The sequence below is a fragment of the Numenius arquata genome, chromosome 5 (assembly GCF_964106895.1).
Source record: "Numenius arquata chromosome 5, bNumArq3.hap1.1, whole genome shotgun sequence".
NCBI lineage: Eukaryota > Metazoa > Chordata > Aves > Charadriiformes > Scolopacidae > Numenius > Numenius arquata.
The window spans coordinates 27,084,522-27,109,311 of record NC_133580.1 but is presented as its reverse complement, the minus strand read 5'-3'; the positions used below and the strand labels follow the sequence as shown (position 1 = coordinate 27,109,311).

At 40.6% G+C, this 24,790-nt stretch overlaps 1 protein-coding gene across 1 annotated transcript in view; it reads left to right on the top strand.

Moving 5' to 3' along the window:
• UBA6 (ubiquitin like modifier activating enzyme 6) overlaps positions 1 to 24,104 on the top strand; it is a 33,883-nt gene extending 9,779 nt beyond the window's left edge. Inside the window, exons 11-34 of the mRNA XM_074147164.1 lie at positions 1,191 to 1,294; positions 2,081 to 2,143; positions 3,178 to 3,254; positions 3,936 to 4,002; positions 4,406 to 4,549; positions 5,239 to 5,306; positions 5,586 to 5,664; positions 5,866 to 5,946; positions 6,314 to 6,391; positions 9,147 to 9,328; positions 9,901 to 10,006; positions 11,068 to 11,157; positions 11,268 to 11,348; positions 11,967 to 12,095; positions 13,018 to 13,069; positions 13,175 to 13,238; positions 14,112 to 14,181; positions 14,909 to 14,980; positions 16,182 to 16,299; positions 17,279 to 17,472; positions 18,117 to 18,244; positions 19,827 to 19,914; positions 20,276 to 20,370; positions 22,712 to 24,104. Of these exons, the coding sequence (XP_074003265.1) occupies positions 1,191 to 1,294; positions 2,081 to 2,143; positions 3,178 to 3,254; positions 3,936 to 4,002; positions 4,406 to 4,549; positions 5,239 to 5,306; positions 5,586 to 5,664; positions 5,866 to 5,946; positions 6,314 to 6,391; positions 9,147 to 9,328; positions 9,901 to 10,006; positions 11,068 to 11,157; positions 11,268 to 11,348; positions 11,967 to 12,095; positions 13,018 to 13,069; positions 13,175 to 13,238; positions 14,112 to 14,181; positions 14,909 to 14,980; positions 16,182 to 16,299; positions 17,279 to 17,472; positions 18,117 to 18,244; positions 19,827 to 19,914; positions 20,276 to 20,370; positions 22,712 to 22,847 (2,366 nt within the window). The 3' untranslated portion in view covers positions 22,848 to 24,104. The remainder of the gene's footprint in view (positions 1 to 1,190; positions 1,295 to 2,080; positions 2,144 to 3,177; positions 3,255 to 3,935; positions 4,003 to 4,405; positions 4,550 to 5,238; positions 5,307 to 5,585; positions 5,665 to 5,865; positions 5,947 to 6,313; positions 6,392 to 9,146; positions 9,329 to 9,900; positions 10,007 to 11,067; positions 11,158 to 11,267; positions 11,349 to 11,966; positions 12,096 to 13,017; positions 13,070 to 13,174; positions 13,239 to 14,111; positions 14,182 to 14,908; positions 14,981 to 16,181; positions 16,300 to 17,278; positions 17,473 to 18,116; positions 18,245 to 19,826; positions 19,915 to 20,275; positions 20,371 to 22,711) is intronic.
• Positions 24,105 to 24,790: the final 686 nt, after the last annotated feature.

The following is a 24,790-nucleotide window of genomic DNA, read 5'->3' as shown; positions in this document are numbered from 1 at the left end:
AGCTCACTGTAGTGGTAGTTACTGTAGCCAGAGGACTGCTTGGTTATGCAAACCTCCAGTGAGCTTGCACAAAAAAATTGCTTTCTGGTGCAAAGGTCTTCCTAGGGTTGTCTTGACTCCATTTCCATTTAGTAAAGTCTTTCCAAACTCATCTTGCTGTGTAAGGAGCAGTGGAAACTCTTCAGCTAGTGGAAACGAGTTGGCAGGCTCTGAGGTTACCATAATTAGTTTGGTGACAAACCTGTTTTGTTTTTTGGAGGGCCCAGTAATGCCTGTGCTTCTGTCATGGTTTTGGACTAAATTAACACCACTTTGTTTGCCGTGTAGTTTTTTGGGTGACAATTTAAATGTACAAGGATGCATTGATATCGCTCTCTTTCTGAGCATGCTTTTGAAGCGATTCTCATGATTTAAAGTTTACCGTGCTTTTCTGCATCATGAGTGTCTCAAGGCATACTTGGTTCCTTTTGGATGCTGGGGAATTGTCCAATTCCCAGATCTGAATGCCTGTTTGTCTGGAGCAGAAGAGAGAGCGGGTAGGTGGGGGTTGGTTGGTTGTTTCAAACTGTTTTGTGATCTGTGGGAAAGCCAGTACCCTTGAAACATGTGGTTGAGTCAGTCTGTTCTCTCTGTACCCTTGTGTTTTGCTACTGCTGGTGCTGTTCGGTTCCTTCCTCTTAATCGCAGCCCAGCTTTTGGTTTCAGTTTTCCGTGAATTAACAATTTTTGTGTCTTCTTGCTTTATCTGAACGATTCTCCAGGTGGTATGAGAGGAAAGATGTGACTTAAATGCTCCAGCTGCCCTTTCTAATTGCCCGTTGTTCTAGTCACGGGGCTAAAATCCTACTCTGAGCAATATACTGGACGCTGCTGTGCACAGTGTAAATAAAAAAGCAATTTAATTTTTGTTACAGAGCTGCGGTCATCAGAATTATTGTTAAATCTGCTGCCACTTTAAAAAGCTTATTTCATAACAGATCACGTGAAACTAATACTTTAACCCAGAAGCTGGCAGAGAGGGACAATCCTGTTAGGAGGATCAGCTGTGTTTATGCTTTCAAAGCAAGGTTGCACACTACGAAATTACAGCGTAGAAAGCATTGGCAAAACCCCACCGTGTTGTATTCAGAATTACAGTATCCGATGATACTTTTAATTATCAGTCCCTTTTTATTCTTTTCACTTTCCAGTGGTGTCGCCTTATTCCTTCAGCATTGGAAACACATCAGATATGGAGCCTTACTTACATGGAGGCATTGCTGTCCAGGTGAAGACACCCAAGACGTTTTACTTTGTAAGTGCGTGCTTGATGTTACTGGGTTCTTGAGTGTTAACAGTCTGAGCGCTGGAAGCGGAGTTCAGCAGATGCATGATTTGGTTACCCGCGAGTTTGGGTTTACACTAATTCTATCGGGTAAGAATAGTAATATTGATTTACTAAGCCGTAGAGAATAGGAAATATTTCAAAGTTACCTGCCAGCGTAGAGGAAAAAAAAAATATATGGGCAGCCTGTCCCTGTACTGCTGGGAACTCCGTGAAGGTCTACAAATCTGTGGTTTCTTGGCGGCCTTCTGAGAAGAAGAGACAGTTGGATAAGAGGTGCAAGCTACGTGGTGCTGTGTGCCTTCCTGTGCCTGCTGAAAGTAAATACTGACTGCCCTCAAACATTCTTCGAAAAAGCTGGGATAAAGGACCAGCACCTTCTGGTATGAGAATGCACAGCTCAATATCTTGTGTCTGTGAAGCAGTAGTTTCCTGAGTAGTAGTTTCCTAAGTTCCACAAGCAAACAGCCAGTTGCCTATAGAATCTCTGGTAGCCGACCTCAGAGCAGTTTAAGAGATGGGTCTTGCCACTAGGATGTGAAACATCTCTCTGACCATTTTTGATTGACAAAACTTACAGTAGATGATCATTTTATGCATCTTTTGTGGCATTAATAATGGAGAGAGTAATAGCAATACTAGTAAGAAAGGATATTTGGTTCTTAGTCTCTCCAGGAAGAGTATTGTCTTGTCAGGTAGCAGTGACTGTCGTATCCTCAAGTGGGTCTGTTGTTACCATGAATTCTATTTTTCCAGGAACGGTTGGAGAAGCAGATAACAAATCCATTATGCCTTGTTGCGGATTTTAGCAAGCCTCAGGTAATTAACATGCTGGGATTTGGGTGTGAGCGCTTTAATGTTAAAACTACATGGAATCTGCAGCTTTACATGTAGAACAATGTAATTTCCTAACTCTACTCTGTAAGAGTGAAGTTTAAAGTGTGAAATAAGAGTTGAGGTATCAGTTTGTGCGGTTACGCAGAAAACACATTATGGTTTAGATCACCATAGAGGCTTGTTATCCATGATTTGCCCCAAGTAGATTGTAAATGCATAGCTCAGCCCCCCCGCTGTTTAAAATCCCCGTTTTTCGTAAGTGTTTAATTCATGGGATTGTAAATTTTGCAAGTGACACAATGGCTTTTCCTCTATATTTATTGATGTTTGGTTGATAAAAATCACACTGGCGTCAAAGCTTGGGATAATCAGAAGAAGGTGATCATAGATTGGTGGGAAACTGGAGTTAACAATGTAAGAATAATTTTTTTTTTCTTTGAAAAAGGATTCAGAGGTATTTCTAAAATCTGAGAGGAAGTTAACAGTGTTTGCCTGTGACAAAATTTTAGTGAACTGTTATGGACGTGCAAGACATGTAGGTCTCAGGCTTATTAAAATTTTAAACTAAAAATGTTGATCTGATGATTTTTTTTGTTTGTTTGATCATGTAAGGTCTGACTTCCCTGTTTGACCCTTAATACTGGGCTTTGGTATTGATATTTGGCAAAATGCAGTGCAGTCTGATGTCTAGTTAAAAGAAGATTACTGCATTTTCCAATTTCAGCACTGAAATCTTCTGGGGACTCTTTAGTTGAACTTAGTTAAGTGGGTGCTGAATGTGTGTGAAGGGTATTGCATTACCACTGAGTTATACTTTCTAATCCCAGTTTGTAAAAACATTAGCGTAAGGTATTTCAAATTCACTTTTTAATGCTATTTAAAAACTTTTTTTTGAGCGGTATGGTTAAGAGACAAGGAAGTGAAATGTTATCATAGGAGTTCAAATAGGTACTTTTGTTTCCTTCCATTTTCTCAAGTTTGTAACTGATCAACAGCTATTGTTGTCTTTTTAACAGGCACCTTTGCAGATCCATGTTGCCATGCTTGCCTTGAACCACTTCCAGGAGAACTTTGGTCGCGGACCAAACATTGGGTAAGGCAGAAGTCTTGTTTTTACTAAGCCTTGAATCGGACAGATCTCTCCTTTTATTGTAGTTACTGGTTTGATGAGCAGCAGGGTACCTTGTCTGTCTGGTACTTAATAGATGACATAGAAATGAAAAGTTGAAATCTAGCTGAAAAATGTTGCCTAATGCGTGTCTGGGTTTGTAACAGGGCTTTCCCAAATAACAATGACGTTTTCTGGGCCAAGGTAGACAGAAAATGCTTCTGGAGGAAGTCTTTCTCTGTTCCAGTTTTTTCACATTGTGGGCTTAATACGGAGAAGTTATTTGAGTGGTGATTCCTGAATTATCCTGTGGCTTATGGATTTTTAAAAAAAAAAAAAAAAAGTCTGAAGGATTTGTTTTTCATTTTCCATATTGTGTTTCAGCTGTAGTTCTTGATGTGCATAATTTTGAGTTAAATGAGACAAAACTACTTACAAAGTATAAATCTTAAGACTGGACTTGCACATGGGCTCCTCTACTGAGACTTCTGTTTTTGAGCTAACCCTAACGTTTAGAAGGGCATCTTTTATCTTCGCTGTTAAAGCCAATATAAATTTCTAAACTCTTCCTACTGTATCCAGTCCTTTTTCTCCTCCGTTAAATGTATTTCTAGAAGGGCTCTGGAATGTTTAAGTGATCGTTGCTGTTTCTACCCCGGTGTCTAGATGCCTTCAAGATGCTGAGGAAATGCTGAAAATAGCCATATCTATAAGTGAAACACTGGAAAACAAAGTGAGTAAGGAATCATCGTCATTATGAGTCATTTTTGATGCGCTTATTTATTTGCCTAAAGGCCATGCTTTAGTTGTTGGTCCTTGTTCTGGTCTTTGTGTCCATCTTTAGATGGATCTGTTGGCTTTCTGAAGCGAAGAAACAGAATGGTGTTTCAGCCTGGGTTCAACCAAACGTTCACCTGGCGTGAAGGCTGAATCCTGTGGCTGTGTGAATCCAGTTTTTAGATAAATGCATATTACAAGTACAGGGTATACAGGGGATCTCTCTTGGCTGGAAAGCTTTTTGCTAGTCGGAGTGAAATAATTTGTCTGTCTTTTCTGAAGAAAATAATCTATGATACTGTCAAGCACTGACTTGCTCGATTGAATGGATAAATCTGTTGTTATGTCTTATTTTTCAGCCTCAGGTGAACGGAGATATAGTGAAATGGTTGTCTAGGACTGCTCAGGGATTTCTAGCTCCTCTGGCTGCAGCAGTGGGTGGTGTTGCTAGCCAGGAAGTCTTGAAAGCAGTAACAGGAAAATTTTCACCGTTGCAGCAGTGGGTAAGGCTGTCTTTGGGTTTGGATCTTTATATTGGCAGTGATGTTATGCATGTATGGTTGTGTGTAACTGCTGAATGATCAAAATAGGCTGAACAACTTCTGTAAGGGGAAAAAAAAAAAAACGATTGAGACTGAATTTAGGGAAAAAATGTAATTTTTTTTTTTATGTGCACAATAAAAGTGCAGCCACTTTTAGTTAAAATTTTCATGTTTGGGGTTCAGACATCCCATTCTTTTTTCCCACAAGCAAGGGGAGCTTTGGCCTGTCAGTGCATGGCTGCAAAGATGTCAGGTAGTCCAGATGCCAGGTTAAGCTACTGTACATAAGAGCAGTGCTTTCAGACTCTCAGGGTAAGTGTCAGAATAATGTTAGATTTAAAAACTTCACAGTCTAATTTGGAGGGGTAGCGTGCCTGTCAGAAGTCAAAAGCTTGTGGCTCATGTTTCAGTGACCTTTTTTTCACCCTCAGTGCCCAGGTTCTTTTTCCTGTCCACTAAAACTGCAAAGTAAACTATAGGGAACCGAGTGCTGTGTAGTCTTCCACTGACAGTAAAAACGTAGTGCTTCTAAATTTCTAGACTCCGTTGTATATAGAAAATATTTACTTGGCTTTTTAAACTAAAACAACATGAATGTTTTTCACAGATTTTTAATGTGGTTTTTTCTTGTTTGTTTTTTTTTTTTACAGCTATATATAGATATGTTAGACATTGTGATGCCTCTAGAAAAGACGGGCTCTGAAGAATTTCTCCCACGGTAAATATAACTACAGTCTGTGGACTACAGTCTAGTGGTCACATCTGAGTCTCAAGCAGGCACAGAAGATGTCTTTGAAAGTTAGTTCAGCACCGTTTGCTGGAGGGACAGGTTTGGGGTTGAGAATGTGTCGTATTTGAGCATGGGAGGACTAGGAGTTATAGGGGACTCGGTCTGGTTTTCTTAGTTCATGTCAAAGTGCAGTTTGGCATCAATGATGCTACTGTGATAAATGACAACTTATTAGTCTTCTGGTTTTTGTCTTCTGTGCTTGCATAGGGGAGATAGGTATGATGCCTTGAGGGCTTGTATTGGAGATTCTCTGTGCCAGAAGCTGCATGATTTGAATGTTTTTTTGGTGAGTATGACTGACACTGTTCCGCTTTTCGCACGTGCTTTGTCAATACAACTGACATACACTGTCTTCAAAATAATGAGAGCAGCTCTGACGTGTGCCACTGCAGAATAAATGGCCCAAAGTTGTAACAGGACTTGTCTATTATACTTGTCTTCATATTTTTCACTTACGTTTCTGACTCTAAGAATGTCATTTGTTTAGGTTGGCTGTGGCGCTATAGGCTGTGAAATGCTAAAAAACTTTGCACTTCTTGGTGTCGGTACTGGGCAAGACAAAGGATTGGTAAGTGACCTGTTAATCTCACTTTGCTTATTAAAAAGTAATGTGACAAGGAATAATTCAATAATTAGACTACTTAAAAATGTTAATAGTCTAAGCCTTATTTCAGGTTGATCTCTGCACAGAGGATATAATGGCCTCAGCATAGAGTGGACATAGTGTGCAATTAGAACACACTTGGAGCAGCCTTGCTGTATTTTGATTTTAAAACAAAATTTATCAGTCAGTGTAGGCAGAGCTGTTAGCCACAGCGGATGGCAACAGGAGTGCTTTGTTTTGACAAGTTTCTGTAGAGATTTCATCAAGATTATTGCTCAGTGCTATGCTTAAATTGTAACTTCAGCTGTTGCTTTTGCCCCTTCTGACTTAGGTTACAATTACAGATCCAGACCTGATAGAGAAATCCAACCTGAACAGGCAGTTTCTTTTCCGACCTCATCACATACAGGTAGGCTTTCTTGTTCAATAAACTTTCTGGACTATTGTTCTGTTTCCCTGTCCTGTATCCCCACCAAGAGCTGAACTTGTGAGTGTATGTACTTCTGTCCAGAAAAGACTTAAAGGCTGTAATGAAATCCAGTATCTTTTAAAACAATACCTAGAACTATGTTGGCATCCCACTTATCACTAGTGTCAGTTGAGTAAAATTGGCTGATCATAGTTTGTAAAGTCTGATCTTCATTTGTACTGGTGTCTTTGACTAATAAAATCTCTCGAACTTGAGAATCATGGCAGTCAAGTCATCAAATCGTGGCAGTCCGGTGAAGTTCCTGCTGACTGGAAAAGGGAAAACATAACCCACATTTTCAAAAAGGAAAAAAGGAGGACCTGGGGAACTACAGGCCAGTCATTCTCAGCTCTGTGCCCAGCAAGATCATGGAGCAGATCCTCCTGCAATCTCTGCTAAGGCACATGGAAAATAAGGAGGTGATTTGTGACAGCCAACATGGCTTCACCAAGGGCAAGTCATGCCTGAAACACCTGGTGGCCTTCTATGATGGTGCTTCAGGGTTGGTAGATAAGGGGAGAGCAACAGACATCATCTGCCTGGACTTAGGTAAAGCGTTTGACACTTGTCCTGCATGACATCCTGGTCTCTAAATTGGAGAGACACAGACTTGATGGATGGACCACTTGGTGGATAAGGAACTGGCTAGATGGCTGCACTCAAAGGGTTGCGGTCAACAGCTTGATGTCCAAGTGGAAACCAGTGACGAGTGACATTCCTCAGGGGCCAGTACTGGGACCAGTGCTGTTTAACATCTTTGTTGGAGACATGGTCAGTGGGATTGAGCGCACCCTCAATAAGTTTGCCAATGACGCCAAGCTTTGTGGCGCGGTCAACACGCTGGAGGGAAGGGATGCCATCCAGTGGGACCTGGACAGGCTTGAGAGATGGGCCTGTGCAATCCTCATGAAGTTCAACCAGGCCAAATGCAAGGTCCTGCACCTGGGTCATGGCAATCCCAAGCACAAATACAGGTTGGGCAGAGAATGGCTGGAGAGCAGCCCTGAGGAGAAGGACTTGGGAGTGTTGGTGGATGAGAAGCTCAACATGAGCCGGCAATGTGCGCTCACAGCTCAGAAAGCCAACCGCATCCTGGGCTGCATCAAAAGAAGTGTGGACGGCAGGGTGAGGGAGGTGATTCCGCCCCTCTGCTTTGCCCTTGTGAGATCCCACCTGGAGTACTGTGTCCAGCTTTGGAGTCCTCAGCACAGGAAGGACATGGACCTGTTGGAACAGGTCCAGAGGAGGGCCACAAAGATGATCCGAGGGCTGGAGCATCTCTGCTACAGAGACAGGCTGAGAGAGTTGGGGCTGTTCAGCCTGGAAGAGAGAAGGCTCTGGGGAGACCTTTTAGCAGCCTTCCAGTACCTAAAGGGGGCCTACAGGAGAGATGGTGAAGGACTATTAGGGAGTGGAGTGATAGGACGAGGGGTAATGGTTTTAGACTGAAAGAGGGTAGACTGAGATTAGGTATTAGGAAGAAATTCTTTGCTGTGAGGGTGGTGAGACACTGGAACAGGTTGCCCAGGGAAGTTGTGGATGCCCCATCCCTGGAGGTGTTTGAGACCAGGCTGGATGGGGCTTTGAGCAACCTGCTCTAGTGGAGGTGTCCCTGCCCATGGCAGGGGGGTTGGAACTCAATGATCTTTAAGGTCCCTTCCAACCCCAAACCATTCTATGATTCTGTGAATCAGATGAGGAATGCTCTGTTGCATGAGAAGCTGCCATGGGTTAATATGCCAGAAATGCTTTACTATATCATCAAAATTTGGGGAGAACAAAACAACAAAAAATAGACGACACTGGCAGAAGTGTTCTCAGTAGAAGAGCTACTGCTGATAGAACTTGACCAAAGTTGCTGTCTTCTGATTTAATTCAGTCTTCGTTAAGCTGGTAAATAGCTTTGCAAAAAACACATGTACATTCAGTAAATGTGTCATACAGAAATCGTGAATTCTTTAGAGAGAATACCCCTGTAACTGCAAACACAGAACAAAATAAAAAAGTGGCTCAGATCTTGACAGCGATGGGGACTCCCTTGCCCAAAACCCAGCAGCTGAATTTTCTGCTTCCTGTTTGTCTAGCAAATCTGGGAATGGATTACATTTTGACTGGTTAGGTAAATGGAAGGTGAACTCTGCAAACTTTCGGAAGCCACACTGTTTTGAGCTAGATAATAGAAGCTAGAGCTAGATAATAGAATGTAGTATGGCTAGAAGTACAGGGAGGTTAAGAACTCTATTTCAGTTTAGCTTCTGAAACTGGCCTCGTGTGGAATGCCTTGCAGTAATGTGATTATTCACAGGTGTTTGCTGTCTGTGCTGCATAGACATAGTCACAATAACGAATGGGTTTATCCTCTGACAGCCATGAACTGCTCCTTTCTTATGGCATTTTGAGAGCATGAGAGGCAGCACGTGGCAGCAGTTTCAGCTACTCAATACGCTTCTGCTGTACCATTTAAGCACTTCCACCTTGTGGTCTCCGACACCCTAAATAAAACTAAAGAAAGATATTTACTAGTGAGGGAGGTATATTATTAAAGAATTCCCTTTATTGTATATTTTGCATACTAACATTTCTGTCAGTGAATTGTTGTCTGATGAGCAAATGAAGTTGATACTTCTGTGTCCCACTCGATGTTCTTTATCTGAATATTGTTGAGAGACATATATATATGTATTTATACTTTCAGAAACCTAAAAGCTATACTGCAGCAGAAGCAACTCTGAACATCAATCCTTGTTTAAAGATTGACTCCTATATTAATAAAGTTTGTCCAGCCACTGAGAACACTTACAGCGATGAATTCTATACCAAGCAAGATGTGATCGTGACCGCTTTGGACAATGTTGAGGCAAGGAGATATATTGATAGGTAGGTTGTGGAAAGGAAGTGAGGGCTGCTTTTTACGTTCTTATGCAAACTCTGCTTTTCTATTCTTATCTTCCTGATCTGTAACTGTTTATAAGATCTGATAGCAAACTGCTCAGATTTATCTTGCTCCTTTATAGGGATGCTGACTCGGGGGAGGAAGGGGGTGGAAACCAGCTCTGCTGTTGTGTGGCTGGTACTGTTCACATGGCAGAGAGCCTTGGAGTGAGTGCTTGGAAATTAATAGCTGTCAAGGTCTGATGAGGAGGACAATACTGTGGCAGTCTTAAGGCTGAATTATTTATGCATAATAAGTATTTAAATTATAAGTAGAGAGATTTCCATTTAAAAATAATTATTAATGCTCCTAATCCAGGTGGGCTCTGGTTTATTGTGTCCTGATCGAACTTGAAATAGCTCTTCTTCTTTAATCTCTTCTTTTCCCGAGCTTTCTGTAAGCTTTCCACTCTTCTGAAAGTGCGAGGAGTCAATGCTGGTTATACTCCAGTAATGTCTGCAAGGCAAGAGTGTTGTGATCACGCTGTATTCTGATAGTCTCTGTCTTTCCATGTCAGTCGTTGTGTAGCAAACCTGCGTCCTCTTATAGACTCTGGAACTATGGGAACAAAAGGACACACGGAAGTTATTGTGCCACATCTGACGGAGTCCTATAATAGTCATGTAAGTGTTTTAAGACCATCACTTACCTTCTGTAGCTAGTCCCATAATGCCCTCTGATTCTTTAATTGGTTATGTGTCTGTCTAAGACAAGTGGCCTATTTGAGTTGCTGAAGAACAGTACTATTAGGAAATAATTGCTTCCTTGGCTTCCGAAGAATAGTTCACAGGCTATAAAACTTGAGCAGACTGGAGATACCATGTCTGCTATCTAGATGATGATTACACCTATGCCAACAGTTGAAAGCAACTACTGTATGAATTATGAAACACAAGCTTTGGAAAAAGTCCTAATTCTGAAGCATTTCCACGGGACTGACTTTTTTTTTTTTTTTTTTCTCCCCTTGAAAATTCCCTTCTGAATAATAATCTAGTCCCACTGTGGCGTTGCAAACTGCTTTTGTACTTGTGGGTTTCCTTCTTAGAACTGCTTCCTGCCTGCTCATTCTGTTCTTGGTGGATATCATCTCCACAGGCAGGTAGAAATGCAAGCCTCTGTAGTAGGAATTAGATTACCAGTTTCTACAAGCATGTGTAGCAGCACTGTTTGAATGGGGAAGAGGGAAATGAACCTTCAGACCCTTGCGCTATCCCTCTGTTTAAGTTCTTGTGAAACTGCCTTTAAAAGGTAGAAAATCACTGGTTGAGAACACCAAGAAGTGATCCCGTGTGGATACAGAGGCACGATTTTGGGCGTCCTAACAGTCTTGCTGGAGTCCACAAAGAAAAAAGTCATTCTGGCCTTGAATGAAAAGGCGTGTTTCATGTTGAGAGTGTGTGTGAATGTGAACTGCACGTCTTGGGAAAGCTGGCTGGCAATTTCTTCTGTTGTCTGTGTTTTAGAATTCAGTTTTGCTTTCCAGTGTTGAGTTTAGACTATTCTTCATAAACAGGAAGTTATATGTTAGTGTTCATAAAACAAATTTTGTTCTAAGCGTAAATAAGCCATCTTGTATTTTATAACAGTAGATTTTAAAACTTACGTAGTCTGTAAATTCTTGGTATTATTATTAGCAATAAACTTTAATGAGCCTGCATGTGCATGCAACTCTCCTTAATTACAGCGGGATCCACCAGAAGAAGAAATACCTTTTTGCACCTTAAAGTCTTTCCCAGCTGCCATTGAGCATACAATACAGTGGGCAAGAGATAAGGTAAGGGAAAAAGCTTACTGGTGTTCAGCATAACTGAATGTGTATTTGGAAAGGTGGGGGATCTGATGCACTTCTTGCAAAATGCCATATTTGTTCTTTCTATTTTCTAGTTCGAAAGTTCGTTTTCTCACAAGCCCTCATTGTTTAACAAATTCTGGCAAACGTATCCATCTGCAGAAGAAGTTTTACAGGTAGGGGAATGTTGCCAGGCTAAAATACAGGGTTTAAACTAATGCTTTATGGACTTTGTTTCTGTTTAAGTTTGATGAGATTTAGGTTATTTTCTGACTTTATTCAGAATCTGAAAAACTTATTTGGCCAAGTCATTAGTTGATCTTTCATGGGTACGGTATTTCTGGTGTGTCTCATAATTAAGATCCAAAGCCTCACGTGTGGGCTGCTTCTCTAGCTCATGTGTACTCTGTACCTAATGTAGAATATCAGAAATACTGAGGCACTGCTAGCAAGTATATAGAAGATGTCACACTGATGTGCAACCAGCTGGCAAAAATGAAGGGAAGACTTAGTTTAAAGTGAATTCAACTATATAATAAATTAGACCCAATCGCTTAATATCTGTTCTTGTGAGTCTAATGGCCTATGGTCCGTAGGACTGAGTGGAAATAAATCAAGTAGACCACAGCACCTGGGGAGAAACCCAGTGGAGAAGATCATATAAAGGGTAATACTTCACAAAATGACCCTCAGTTTCATTTTGCCTATAACTTACTAAAAACATATTTACTGTTTGACTGGATGGGGAGGAATCCTGTCTGTTTTAACATTTTCATATTTTCTTCTCTGTCTAGAGAATAAAATCAGGGGAAAGCTTAGAAGGCTGTTTTCACGTTATTAAAACACTCAGTAGAAGACCCCGAAGTTGGACTCAGTGTGTGGAGCTAGCAAGAGTAAAATTTGAGAAGTACTTTAGCCATAAGGTAGGTAAGACCTGGAAATGAGGTGACAGCAGACTGATGAGGATTTTAGAAAACTTGGTAGCCCTAATAACTAGGTGACTAAGTCTCACTTTCATCTCTTAGTAAGTTACAAACCGTACTTGAAACTTAAAAATGCTGCATCCCTTCCTCTTTCTACTGTAGTGCTTTTAAGTCTGGTTTATTAACTGAATCCTGGTGGCTCTGTTCAGTAGTCTCTGTGCAGGTTTACTTTTTCTAACTGACTAGGTATTGTGTTTTTCCAGAGTGCAGCAGGGTTATCAGGTGGCTTTTACTAAAGGACAGTGGCTTTTTGTTTCCCTCACTAAACTTTTGTTACTGAACTCATCTTCATATCCCGGATTTTCTAAAAGATGTCACAGAAAGGTTGGCTGAAATAAGAGCCGGTCATTCTAAGAATCTGGTCCACAGTGTTGCTTAAGGGGTTGGGTGTGTAATTTTGTAGGAAAGGTGTGACCGTGATGTTGTGTATTAATAAACTTATCATATCTGTGCATATGGGAGCCCTGGTGGTTGTTGTCACATTGAGAAAGCATTGCATTCCCAATTGTGAATCAACACGAAAGCATTCTAAAGTGACAACAGGGTAGGGGAAACGCTTTGCTTGTTAGATTAATTGTCTTGCTTAGACTTTGGACAGATGAGGTGAAATTGTCAACTTTGTCCTGTGAATGAATGGGCAAGTCACTCTCTCTAGTAGTGCTTGTGTCTTTAAGCTCTCCACTTCAACACAGGCGTCTTAGATTTTCTTAACTCTTTAAATTACTTCAACTACGTATTGGTGTGTCATAAAAGCTCTATCAAGATTTCACATCATTACTAGAAAGAAAGCAAGCTTGACTTAGTGTGGTCATACCAATACGTATATGACAAATTACTAAAGCTACTCTGGCTTTTCCTCTAGGCTCTTCAACTCCTTCATTCATTTCCTCTTGATACACGATTAAAAGATGGAAGTAAGTACAAATGCCCCTTTGTGCCTGTTGTGAGTTCATGGCCTACGTCACACATTGCTGTTCCTGATTCCTTAGGATTTCATCTTAAGTCTCTCTTCTTACCAGGTTTGTTTTGGCAGTCACCAAAGAGGCCACCTTTCCCAGTGAAGTTTGAATTTAATGATCCTTTGTAAGTATGGTACTGCCACTGATGTGTTTTATAGCATCCAATAAGTGCAAGGCAATGGCTTCATAGCACTAGAAGTTGGACCAGTATTTGATAAATTCTAGTGCACAGTCATACGTTGTGCCAGATTCAGTGAGCTGTCTCATACTTTCACTGCAGGTAACTTAACTTTCACTGACATGGGATTGGAGGGTGCTGTGGGAAGTTCTGACAACATCTAAGGTGAAATGGTTTAGAACAAGCCATTTCATTTATTGTGTGACTACCGAATTACTGAGTTGTTGCTGTCGTACCCCACTGCCCTCACCAGCCCACATCATGAAATGCAGGATGTGCCAAATTAAATTGACTACCTAAAATGACCTAGTGGAAGGACCCCTTTTCTTCTTCTTCATGATTTGGGTCTGACCTAGATGGCTTGGGTATTACAGATAATTTAAAAAATTGATGTGGCTGAAGGATTGAAAGGATTTATCTGCTGCATATCTACACATGCTTTGAGAAACTGTCTGGATCGCCGTTTTTAGTTTGGGTGAAAACTGAGATGATGGCAAATATCAAAGTATTTCTGAGGTGAAGATTTTTATTAGCATATTGATGTCATGTTAGCGTTCAGAGCTATTTTCTTGACTGCAAAGATAAAAGAAATACGGTTTTCATTAAATAACTCTTCACTTATCGAAGTTTGCTTAGTATTGGGGAGGACTTCTGAGTCTCTCGAGATCTGTCATCTGTTTTGTACTGTGTGCACTGAAGGGTGGAAATTGTTTCTGTGTGTGTGTTTTTTAGACCTCTTTGAATATGATTGCAAAACTTCGGGTAACTGAAGTAAGAAACCAACCAACCAAAAAAAAATTATCTTCCTCTCTTCTTCAGGCACTATGGTTTCATTGTGAGCGCAGCAAAACTCTTCGCAACAGTGTACTGTGTTCCTTTCACAGAAAAGGTAATCCATACTCTAACAGTGCTCCCATCACATAACTTGGATGTACGTGTTCAGTTTTGGTCCGATGTCCAGTTACCAGTTCTTTCCAAGAATTGATTAAAGTGATTCTTAAAGTATTCTATCCTTCAGCACTGACTGTTCAGCAACTGCTTACATTTAGTCTTCTTTAGTTAAATGCCTAACCCAGAGAAGAAACGGGTAGTGTATTGGGTATTTTCAGGAAGCTCTGAACTCAGGAATTCTTATTTTGATGGACCTATTTCCTGTGCAATATAATAACTGAACTGAAAGATCTTTTTAAGGCACTTTTTAAATTAAGTGTCTTAGCTATGGTTTGTGAGTTCTGTTTTTTACTACTCAACAGCTTCTGTGTTGCTTATCCTTTGTTTTTCTTGTTACCCTTTTCCTTTTGTAACTGGATCTTCCTGTAAGTTGTGTTTACGCTTCAGTTCTGTTCAGTTATCAAGTGCAAGGCACTTCGCACCGCTCTGGTTCAATGGAGCAACTGAAACATCACTTGATGATGTTTCAGTGAAACACAGTGATGTGAAACACTGTGTTTCAGTGAAACACAGTGATGACGTTTCACTGAAACATCATTGAGTATTTGTGGGGTTTTTTTTGGTTTTGGTATTCTTTGAAATGCTACTGGATATCCAGTCTTTTTGTGGGGGTGTTTTTGAGTTGATGTGAACTTAAATTATGGTTTTCTTCAAAACCATAACAGGATTTGTCAGAGGAAACTATTTTGAAGATTATTTCAGCTGTGAAGGTACCAGAGTTCAGACCTTCAAACAAAGTAAGTGCAATATTTAAAGAAAAAAAAAAAAAAGAATCCACAAACGCTGTCCCACATCCCCAACTGCTTCTTGCATTGATGCTGATGAAAAATAAACGCAAGTTAAAATATGTTTTGGGGAAACAAAAGTGTGGTATACAGGACTGCTTTAACTTGATATAGCTAAGGTATCAACGTACCAGATGCTAAATGCAAGATGTGGGGGTTTTTGCCTTTTGCAAATGATTTGTGTTAGCATCGTTTTCCATGCGTGAGTGTGATTGTACGTCTGCAAGCTTTTTTAAAGTTTATATGAGTCTATGCTATTTTATTAAAAGTAGTAAAATTTTACTGATAAGCAATTTTAAAGGAATCCAAGACTAGTGTCAATTTGTTACTTCTTTCTAGGTAATACAAAGGAAGTGTCATTACTTTTACATTTATTTTTGAAGTGTTAACTTCAAAACAGCTTAAGTGTTATTGTGCAGTGGCTAGCATTTGGCATCATTTAAAAATTAGCAAACGTTCCAGGGTCTTTTCGTATTTTCTTGCCCAGTGTTAACACTTTCCTCATGAATGCTTGCCTTGAGACAAAACTGATATTCTGACTCAGAATCACAGAACAGTTGAGGTTGGAAGGAACCTCTGGAGACCGCCTAGTCCAATCCCCTTGCTCAAGCAAGGGCAGCTATAGCAGATCATCAAGGACGGTGTCCTATGGGGTTTTGAGTATCTCTGAGGATGGAGACTCCACGGCCTCTGTCTTCTACCTCTGCCAGCGTTCAACCGTCCTCACATTTACGGTTGCGGTTTTTTGTTCGTTTTTTCTTTAAAGTATTTTCTTATGTTTGTTACGGAGTTTTATGCACTTCGATTTGTGCCCATACCCCCTTGTTCTGTCACTGGGCACCAGTGAAAAAAGTCTGGCTCTGCTTTCTGTACTTTCCCCGCGTCAGATATTTATACACATTGATAAGATTCCACTGAGCCTTCTTTTCTCCAGGCTGAACTGTCCCAGCTCTCTCAGCTTCTCCTCTTACGAGAGATGCTCCAGTCCTTTGATGATCTTTGTGGCCCTTGGCTGGACTTGCTCCATTAAGCCTGTGTCTGTCTTCAACTGGGGAGGAAAGACTGCAGGGAAGGCAGGAAATCTAGTACGCTTCACACTTGTGCTGTACAAAGTTCATGTGTTTTATTACTCAAGCACTGCACACACTTACAGGTTGTACAGACTGATGAAACTGCAAGAAAACCAGATCATATTCCAGTCAGCAGTGAGGATGAAAGAAATGCTATTTTCCAGCTGGAGAAGTCTATACTGTCCAATGAAGCTCTGGAAAGTGAGTAGTGCAAACTAGCTTCATAGCTTAGTAACACAGAATCTTCTTGGTTGGAAGGGACCACTGCCAGTAGTATGACATTCAGGTCTTTGAATAAAGCAGTTTTGTAATTCTACAAGAAGCTGATACCAGCTATCTAAAGCTTTCTGAAGTGCCATGCAGATAGCTGTCCTTATTGACATTACTCTGTGCTTCTGTATTTCTGAGATTCTTGCAAGTTTTAGGGTTCTCTGTTATACTTGCATGTAAGTACAACCCTGACGACAGCAAGCAGACAGCAGGGGATTGAACTCTTAAGGAGGGAAAGGGTGCTGGCTTGATCCCAGATGGACTGAAAGTGATTCTGGTATGAGAAGGTTGAGAATTACTACTTAGGGGAATCAATCTGAAATGATCCTAAATTGTGAAGGCTGTTAGAGTCTTTTCCAGCATCTTCTAGTTGTGTTAAAATTAGGATGTTCAAATCTCATTTTTGTGGCTGGCCGCATGAAGAGGTCATTGGGCAACTACCACACGCATGCATTTTTAGCCTGTGAATGCAGGGGAGAAAGATTAGCTTGGCTGTAACCCATCCCATGGAGTGTCAGCTCTAAGCTCTGTCTCCCATGCTACTGAGTCCATAGTGCAATGATTGCAGATGAACAAAGCTAATAGAGGGAATTCTCACAGGATGGAGCTAGAGCGAGGTGGGGTGTTTAAGAAACATCCAGAGGACTGTCCAAAATCTATTCCTGGTGTTGCAAGGAAAATAAAATTATGGAGCTCTATTGATATTTTTTTCGTTACTCTGGTATTGATAGGGTCATTTCTGCTTCTAGCATGGGAAAGCAAGTTGTATGTAAGGCACCAGGCTCCACAATGTGAAATTTCTAATTTGTTAGGATTCTAGTTCCATATAACTGATGTTTAGGACATCTTCAGTTTTCTAATAATAATTTTTGCTCTTTTTTATTTTTTTTTTTTCCTTTTTCATGAGCAGATGACTTGCAAATGAAACCCATCTCCTTTGAAAAAGATGACGACAGTAATGGGCATATAGACTTCATAACAGCAGCATCAAACTTGCGAGCCAAGATGTACAACATCGAACCAGCAGATCGGTTCAAAACAAAGCGCATTGCTGGAAAGATTATTCCTGCAATTGCAACAGCTACTGCTGCAGTATCAGGGCTGGTGAGTATGCTATTTAAAATGCGTATTTCTTTCTCTTGCTGTTCATTGCCTAAAAGCACTGTTGGCTGGATGCTGATTAACACTACCCTGACAGAGCCTTGTTAAAGAAATGAGTTTATTTCAAACTTAATAATCTTTTTTTTTTTTTTGTTCTCATGTACCAAAATAAAAGGTCGCTTTTGGTTCTAGATGTGGAAAGCTCTTGGTGCTTTTACTTTTGATTTGCTGACCAGAAAGAGGAGCTGGAGATGAGCATTTTGGTTTCTTTTCTGCCATTAGTACTAACTTCTATCAGAGTGCCACTGCCAAGAGTGGAAAGGATCTGTTCTGTAGTGGTTCACATCCATGCATCTCAGCAGAACTGCATGCTTTGTGGAGGTGACTTGAATTAAACAATTTTGGAAGAGTCCTACATTAGGAATGCTTTTGAATGTTTTAAATATTTCCATTAGCAGCAACAGAATTTTTCTGTGGCGTATGGGGTTGCATTTCCAGATGTGATTTCTCTGCCGATTGGACAAAGGCTGATCTCATGAACAACTTACTCTCTAATTGCTGGCTACTTAACTAAACTAGTGTTGATAGCACAGTATCCAAGACCTTTGTTTGGTTTCATGGAAGTATGGGGTTCTTATTTACTGCAGGTTGCACTGGAACTCATCAAAGTTGTGGGTGGCTACCCAGCTGATGCATACAAGAACTGTTTTCTGAACTTAGCCATTCCCATAATGGTCTTTACAGAAACTGCTGAAGTAAGAAGAACGGAAATCAGGTAGGAAGGACGACAGCGGAAGGGCGGTGTTTGGAAACCTGGTAATTGATGCTTAGAACTTGGTGAGCCGTTACAAGGAATGTGAAGTTTATACAGTTATTAAATCCAGATAAACAGATTAAGGCCTTAAGTGCTCATATAGCAGAACAATGTTGGAACCACAGTTTCATGGTCATACTCCAATTAAATATTATAGTTATTCAGCATTTTTTTTTGTTGTTCTTTAAACTTGGAAGGTCATGAATCACTTAGTGCTTGCTATCAAACTCTGTTATCCATTTACCACGTACTACTAAAGGTGTAAGTGATATTCTTGGTACCGCCAAAGGTGTCCCATAATGCATTGCTCAAGAACTTCCTGTTTGGAAAATGCAACACATACTCTTCTGTCCTAATTTTAAAAATAGTGGTTTTAAGGGCTTAGTTTTATTTTCAGTGGAAGCTGTTGCTAGTGAGGCTTAAAAAAATCTAGATGAGTTAGATGTGTGGGATGGTTATTAATAAACATCCTGTCTGCACAGACTGAACACACCTCTGCATCTTAGTCAGTACAAGAGCTGGTTTCCAGTAGGTCTGAAAACTCGGTGTGTTCATTGCCAGGTACCACGTTTACCCAGAGTTCTTTCTGTGTCTTGTGCTTAGCCAGGGCAAAGGGCTGGAGAAATGGCAGCAGAAGTCACGGATGGAAGCGATGCACCTCATTCATAGAGAGAAGCAGCAATACATTTATTGATATAAAATGAGAAATTTAACAAAGTTTGATGGTAAATGCGACAGTTAACAAGATTTGAGATGGCAAGGCACACTTGGTTATTTACTGCACAGAGGAAATGGTCAGAGCGAGCTGTCAGGGAGACCCTCCTGTTGAGTCATGAGGTTCAGAAAGGACCCCCTTGCTTTCTAAACTCCTTCTCAGAGAGGAGTCTAGGGGCAGCTGGATCCCTAGTCCCAGACTTGGTCAACGGTTTATGTCTAAAGGATTCTGTATGTGCAATCAATTCTTATATCACTTAGCTAAGATTTCAAAGTTAAGCATGCTATTAGTCACTTAACCGAGGATCTGTTGTGGCAAGGAATCTCTCAATCTCAAGAAGTATACGTAACCTTGAGCGGCATCCGTCCTCAAGGGGAGATGCTGGCATGCAGCCCACTGCCGTGCAGGAGAGCTCGAAGGGCTCTTGGGCTGCCCGCTATTTATGGGGCTAAGATGATTGACCTATAGTCATATCTGCGTGTTGACCGCAGTACCAGTATTGCTCAAGTTAGCCCTTGGCTGTTGTGTTGTTCTATGTCTCACCGAAACCACGTTGAGCCGGGTGCAGCCATCACAACTACATGCACCCATTGTGACCACCACGGGTGGTTATCGCTTGGGCAGAGTTACGGGAGTTAAAGGCCGGGTTGGTGCCTGGGAAGGGGGAGCACACCCTCACAACAGAGAGGGAAGAGATTTTTGCTCAAGGTAAAATAGCAGTCACTAGAAGACATAGCAGTTCTTCAATACATGTTTAAAGGAAATGCCTGAGTTCACGTGCTAAAATAAAAAACAACTTCTCTCTTTTTTTCTTTTTTTTTGAAACAGAAATGGGATATCATTTACAATCTGGGACAGGTGGACAATTTATGGGAAAGAGGATTTTACTCTGTTGGACTTCATAAATGCTGTCAGAGTAAGTACTGTACTGGGCTAATACAAGCAAGAGGAAAGGTTTTTCTTGGTTTGGGGGGTTGTTTTGTTTTGTTTTTTCTTCTTTTATCAAGTTATTGTTCAAACCAGAGTAGTTCTAGAAAGAATTAACGTCAACAGCAATGTCTGCTAAGTAAATGCGTCCAAGTCTACTTTCAGACAAATCTAATTTGATTGACTCAAAGGTATCTTAATAGAACTTCTGTCAACATCTATGAATTAGCAAGCTTTTTGGTTGGGATCCTACGGTTTTGAATAATTAATTCTAGTATTAACAGTAGTAGTGTATGCTGGTTTGTGCAGTTGTCCTAGTCCTTTAATAAATTTTAATTCGTGAATTCCAGGAGAAATATGGAATTGAACCAACTATGGTTGTACAGGGAGTCAAAATGCTGTATGTTCCTGTGATGCCAGGTCATATTAAAAGATTAAAGCTGACGTAAGTATAACTGGAAAATGTATTGAGGGATGTGAGTGCATGTACAAATTATGTTCAGTGTTATATCATAAGGACATGTATCTGACAGCAATGTTTTCTCTCAAAGTGGTCGCTAGTCATAAGTATTTGGGAAAGAAAAAGGTAATTTCTTCTTTTGGAAAAAAATAAATAAATAAAAAAAAGACAAAGTGAATTAAATTCTTTGGTGAGGACAGGAGACTTGCAAAATGCTGCTCTAACTGATGGATGCCAGAATGAGAAACCCAAAGAAGTCTGACAGTAAGTATTTTTGGGGAAAGAATGTACCTTGGTTCAAGGAGAATAAGGCTAATTGGACCTTTTTAAACTGGCTTAAAACTTATGGTGATACTTATCTCTGAAAGAATGAGAACGCTTATTTGGGAAGGAGTTACTGTATTGGTTGCAGATTGAGATTTCTGGAAATCTGTTCAGTTCCTAATAATTCCTTGAGATTCTAGCTCACTTGAGTGCTTTTAAAAATGAAGACGTTCACAAGGTCTTGCAGTGCTGCTCAGCTGAGAGGAAATGGAGTTATATCAGACTGGAAGTTTGGGAGGGCGTGAGGAGCACAGGGCATTGGGTTTTGACTGATAGGCTTTTGCAAAGTAACGGGCAGATCTCACCCAGGTTTAGTTCTACCTTAGATGTTGATTGAACTTCTTTAGCTCAAAATCTGTTCCTCGCAGCTGCTGCGAAGTATGTGCTGGTCAGCGCTCACGGGCTTTGCTAGAGCAAGCAGAGGCTCTAGCATATACCACAGATTGATCAGTACTGTTTCAAAGGTGTCTGTTAGTAGGTAACGTCAGGCATAGTAGTTTGTTATGGGCAAGCTACTTCAAACTTCCAGGGAGAGAAGAGCCTCTAAGTTGGTACTGCCTTTAGAGAGGCACACCAAGATGTGAACTTCCAGCCTATCTCAAAATAAGTTGTTTATATTCCTTCTCCTACAGCTGTATAAATCATTCTGAACGAGTGGGGGGTGTAACGAAGTCAAAGGCAAGGCATGAAGCTGCCTTCTTGTGAATATCGGGATTTCTTATTACCCTGAGATTTAGTTCAAGCATTTCATGTAGTTACAGCAACTTGGGGTTCTGTTACAAACAGTCCCAAAAGCTTTATCAGATATTTGCACACCAAACTCTGGTCTTGCTTGTGTGTTTGTTTTTTTTTTTTTTTTTTTTCCTTAAGGTATTTTAAATCTTTCTCTCGCTGTAATATGACAAGCATTACAAGACTGTCTTCATTTCAGAATTACAGCACTGACTGGTAGCATACTCCTTAAAAGCAAGTTTTAGAGACATAGTTAGAAGCCTTGCTCTGTAGCTTGGGCCTTCCTCATGCAAACGGATATAACCTCAGTATCTCTGCTGAGAAGAACCTAATGCTTTGGGTTCTGCTAAGGGAACAAGTACTTTGGGGAAAACACCTTTTTGAGCTGTGTGCTAAATTATAGCCTGAAGGGAAATCCTTCTCTAAGTGACCTGTGAGGAACAGAGATGAGTGACTGTATTCCCCCAGCCTCCCAGCATTTGAGCTGGCCTCAGGAACTAGTGCTCCGAGTTGGCAAGAAAATAATTTTGAGACATACAAAGATATGTAATGAAAGTGAGGTGGATTGACCTTCTACTTCAGTGTTTTATTATGCAACTTCCAAGCAATAGCTGGAGCTTTTAAGACTGTAGAGAGCAAAGAGGGGAAAGTTGCACCAAGACATGACACACTTACCTAGTTTAAACGCACATTGTGGTCGTGAAGGAAGAAGTCCCAGGTCCTGGCTGGTTTTTTTCCCCCCATCGTTGCTATTTGCCTTCAAAATTCAAGGACTTAAACAAGCCTTAACTTCAGTAGAATTACTTTCCAACAGAACTCTGTATCTAGTGTCTGCACTGGAGTGGTTCTGCCTAATAATGTATTAAAACCAGCCATTATGCTATACCAAGAACTTACTCCTCATTGACCAAAATCCTGCACGGAAAGCTAACTTTGCCTTGTGCCTCAGTAGTACACCAAAAAAGAAATGACATTGGTGAGGAATCCCATCCGAAACTGGCCATTTTGTCTTTTCTTTTGTACTGAGCACTTGTTAGTGAACAATGTAATAGTTCCCTAACAGGCTAAGTTTATCAAGAAATTGGAATACCATTTGCTGTACCTCAGGTGGAGGAACAGCTTGTGTGTCAAAATTATTCTCCATTTTAATCTGGTTTCTAGTATGTTGGGCTTCATTGCTGGCAGTGAAATTCATCCTAGGCTGGCCCTGAATTCCCACTGCCAGTCATCTTTTCGGTACGTTAACCAATTGTTCTTCATTTCCCTGTAGGATGCAAAAGCTTGTGAAACCATCAGCTGATAAGAAGTATGTGGATTTGACAGTGTCATTTCCTCCAGAGACTGATGGAGAGGAAGACTTGCCAGGGCCACCAGTGAGATACTACTTTGTTCAGGAAGACAATTGACGGCAGAGACCCAAAAGTCACTCCCGGACCATTTGTTCTGAAAGGAGTGTGCTAATTTTCAGCTATTAAAGATGGTACTATATATTTGTTTTTGGTGAAGCCTTAATTAAAACAGGTGGTGAAAATCAGTGGCTTTGCACTGAAGACAAACTGGATTTATGTTTCATCTGCTCCCGTCTTCTTCAAACCTGTTTGCTCAAAGGAGGATTGGTCACTCCATGAGATGGCATGTCCAGTGCAGTCCTTACCTTAAAGGCAAGATTTGTATTAATTTGTGGGGAGTTGAAGAAAGCAAGAAGAATGGTGAACCTAACAAATGGTCCCCAAGTGCACATTAGGCACTGCTTAGGGAAGAGTGCAGAAAATGGGGAAACTGCCGTTTTACGATACTTCTGGCATTCTAAGAACATCTCAAATCCATTTCGTGTGTTACTTAATTCTCCAACACGAATTTCATTCTTGCCATCTACACGTGAGATTTAACCCGTCCAAAAGGTTTAAACTCCCACTTAAAAGCAGATGAAACTGCTTTACTGTGTTGTTGGTGCTCTCTTCTGAGCAGTTAGTGATGCTGTGTGTCAGAGCAGCTATCTTATCTCAGTCTCAACACGGAAACACAGGGAGGCATGTCTTGAGTTAGGTGTAAATTGTCACACCTCCCCTGGAGTCAAGAGAGCTGGAATTGTTGATTATCTGCGCTAAGACTGTTCTTTGGGGAATACTGCAATACGGGGAAAGTGGAAACCTATCGGAGAGCTGAGTGAACGCTTTCAACAATAAAACTTTGTCCTCGAGAAAGGGTGTGGTTGACCCTTTCTGCCCTCACCAAATTAAAAACGCTGTAGCAAATGACGACTTTAAAAGGAGGAGAAGGTAAATGACTCTGGATGTTTGTCACAGCGAACACTGTTTCCTCAGCTGCTCCTTTTGGTACCGTTTCCTTATAGCGAATGGTTATGCTGTACACCTGTCCACAGCACAAGTCTGAGTTGCACTGAACACTGAGGATTTTACTGTCATTATCAGTCAATTACTAGGATATCTAAGTATAAAGAATCTGCTTAATGGGAAATAATTAGGGACTAGCTTTGCTACTGTCGTGAGGCAGAGGTGTGTTACAGAAACATCTGTGACTCCACTTTATTTTCTCTATCTATCATTTAAACACTGGATAGTTGAGCTGGTAGTTCTTTTTTTTTTTTTTTCTCCCGATGATGACGGTGTGAAGTGAGATTAGAATAAAAGCCCATGAACTGGAAAACCTTTTAATGTGTTTTAGCTTTAGAGATCGTGATTGCACATCGTCTCCTGCAGCTCTTGCAAAAGCTACTGACTGCTTAGCTATTTATCCACGACCATAATTTATCAAGCTTTAGGGGTATCTTCAGATTTAATGAACGTTATTGGTCAGGAATTTTACTTTTCCTTTTTTCCCTTTTCGGTTAGTTGTAGTCAGGAATAACAGCTATGAGGCTGGGAACTTGAGCACCAAGATGGAAGGAACTGAATAGCTGCATTCAACACAATTATTCCAGTATTTGGGATTTAGTCTTACATGCGGGATTTCTTCTGGAAGTTGTATATAGTTTTACAGTCGGTCTAGTTTATAGATATAATTTTCTAGATTAATAATACTGCTTTTTAAGCTACCTAACTTAGTTCATTTTTTAAAAGAACCTCTTTTAGGGAAACCTTTTGAAACGGTAGAAAAGATAGCTACATTTCGAGTGCAGAGAAGGCACAAGCAGACAGTAAGTCTCCACTTCTAAATAACAACTAAAATGTGTTTCACTGTGGCAGTATTGGAATCTGTACTCTTAATTGAAATCACTAATTAGTGCTAAGGATCACTTAAAGGTTTAGGTAAATTGAAAGCACTGTCACCTCTCACAGTTGGAGACTGGGAAACAGGTGAAACTTTGAGTGAGTACACTCTGGTACGT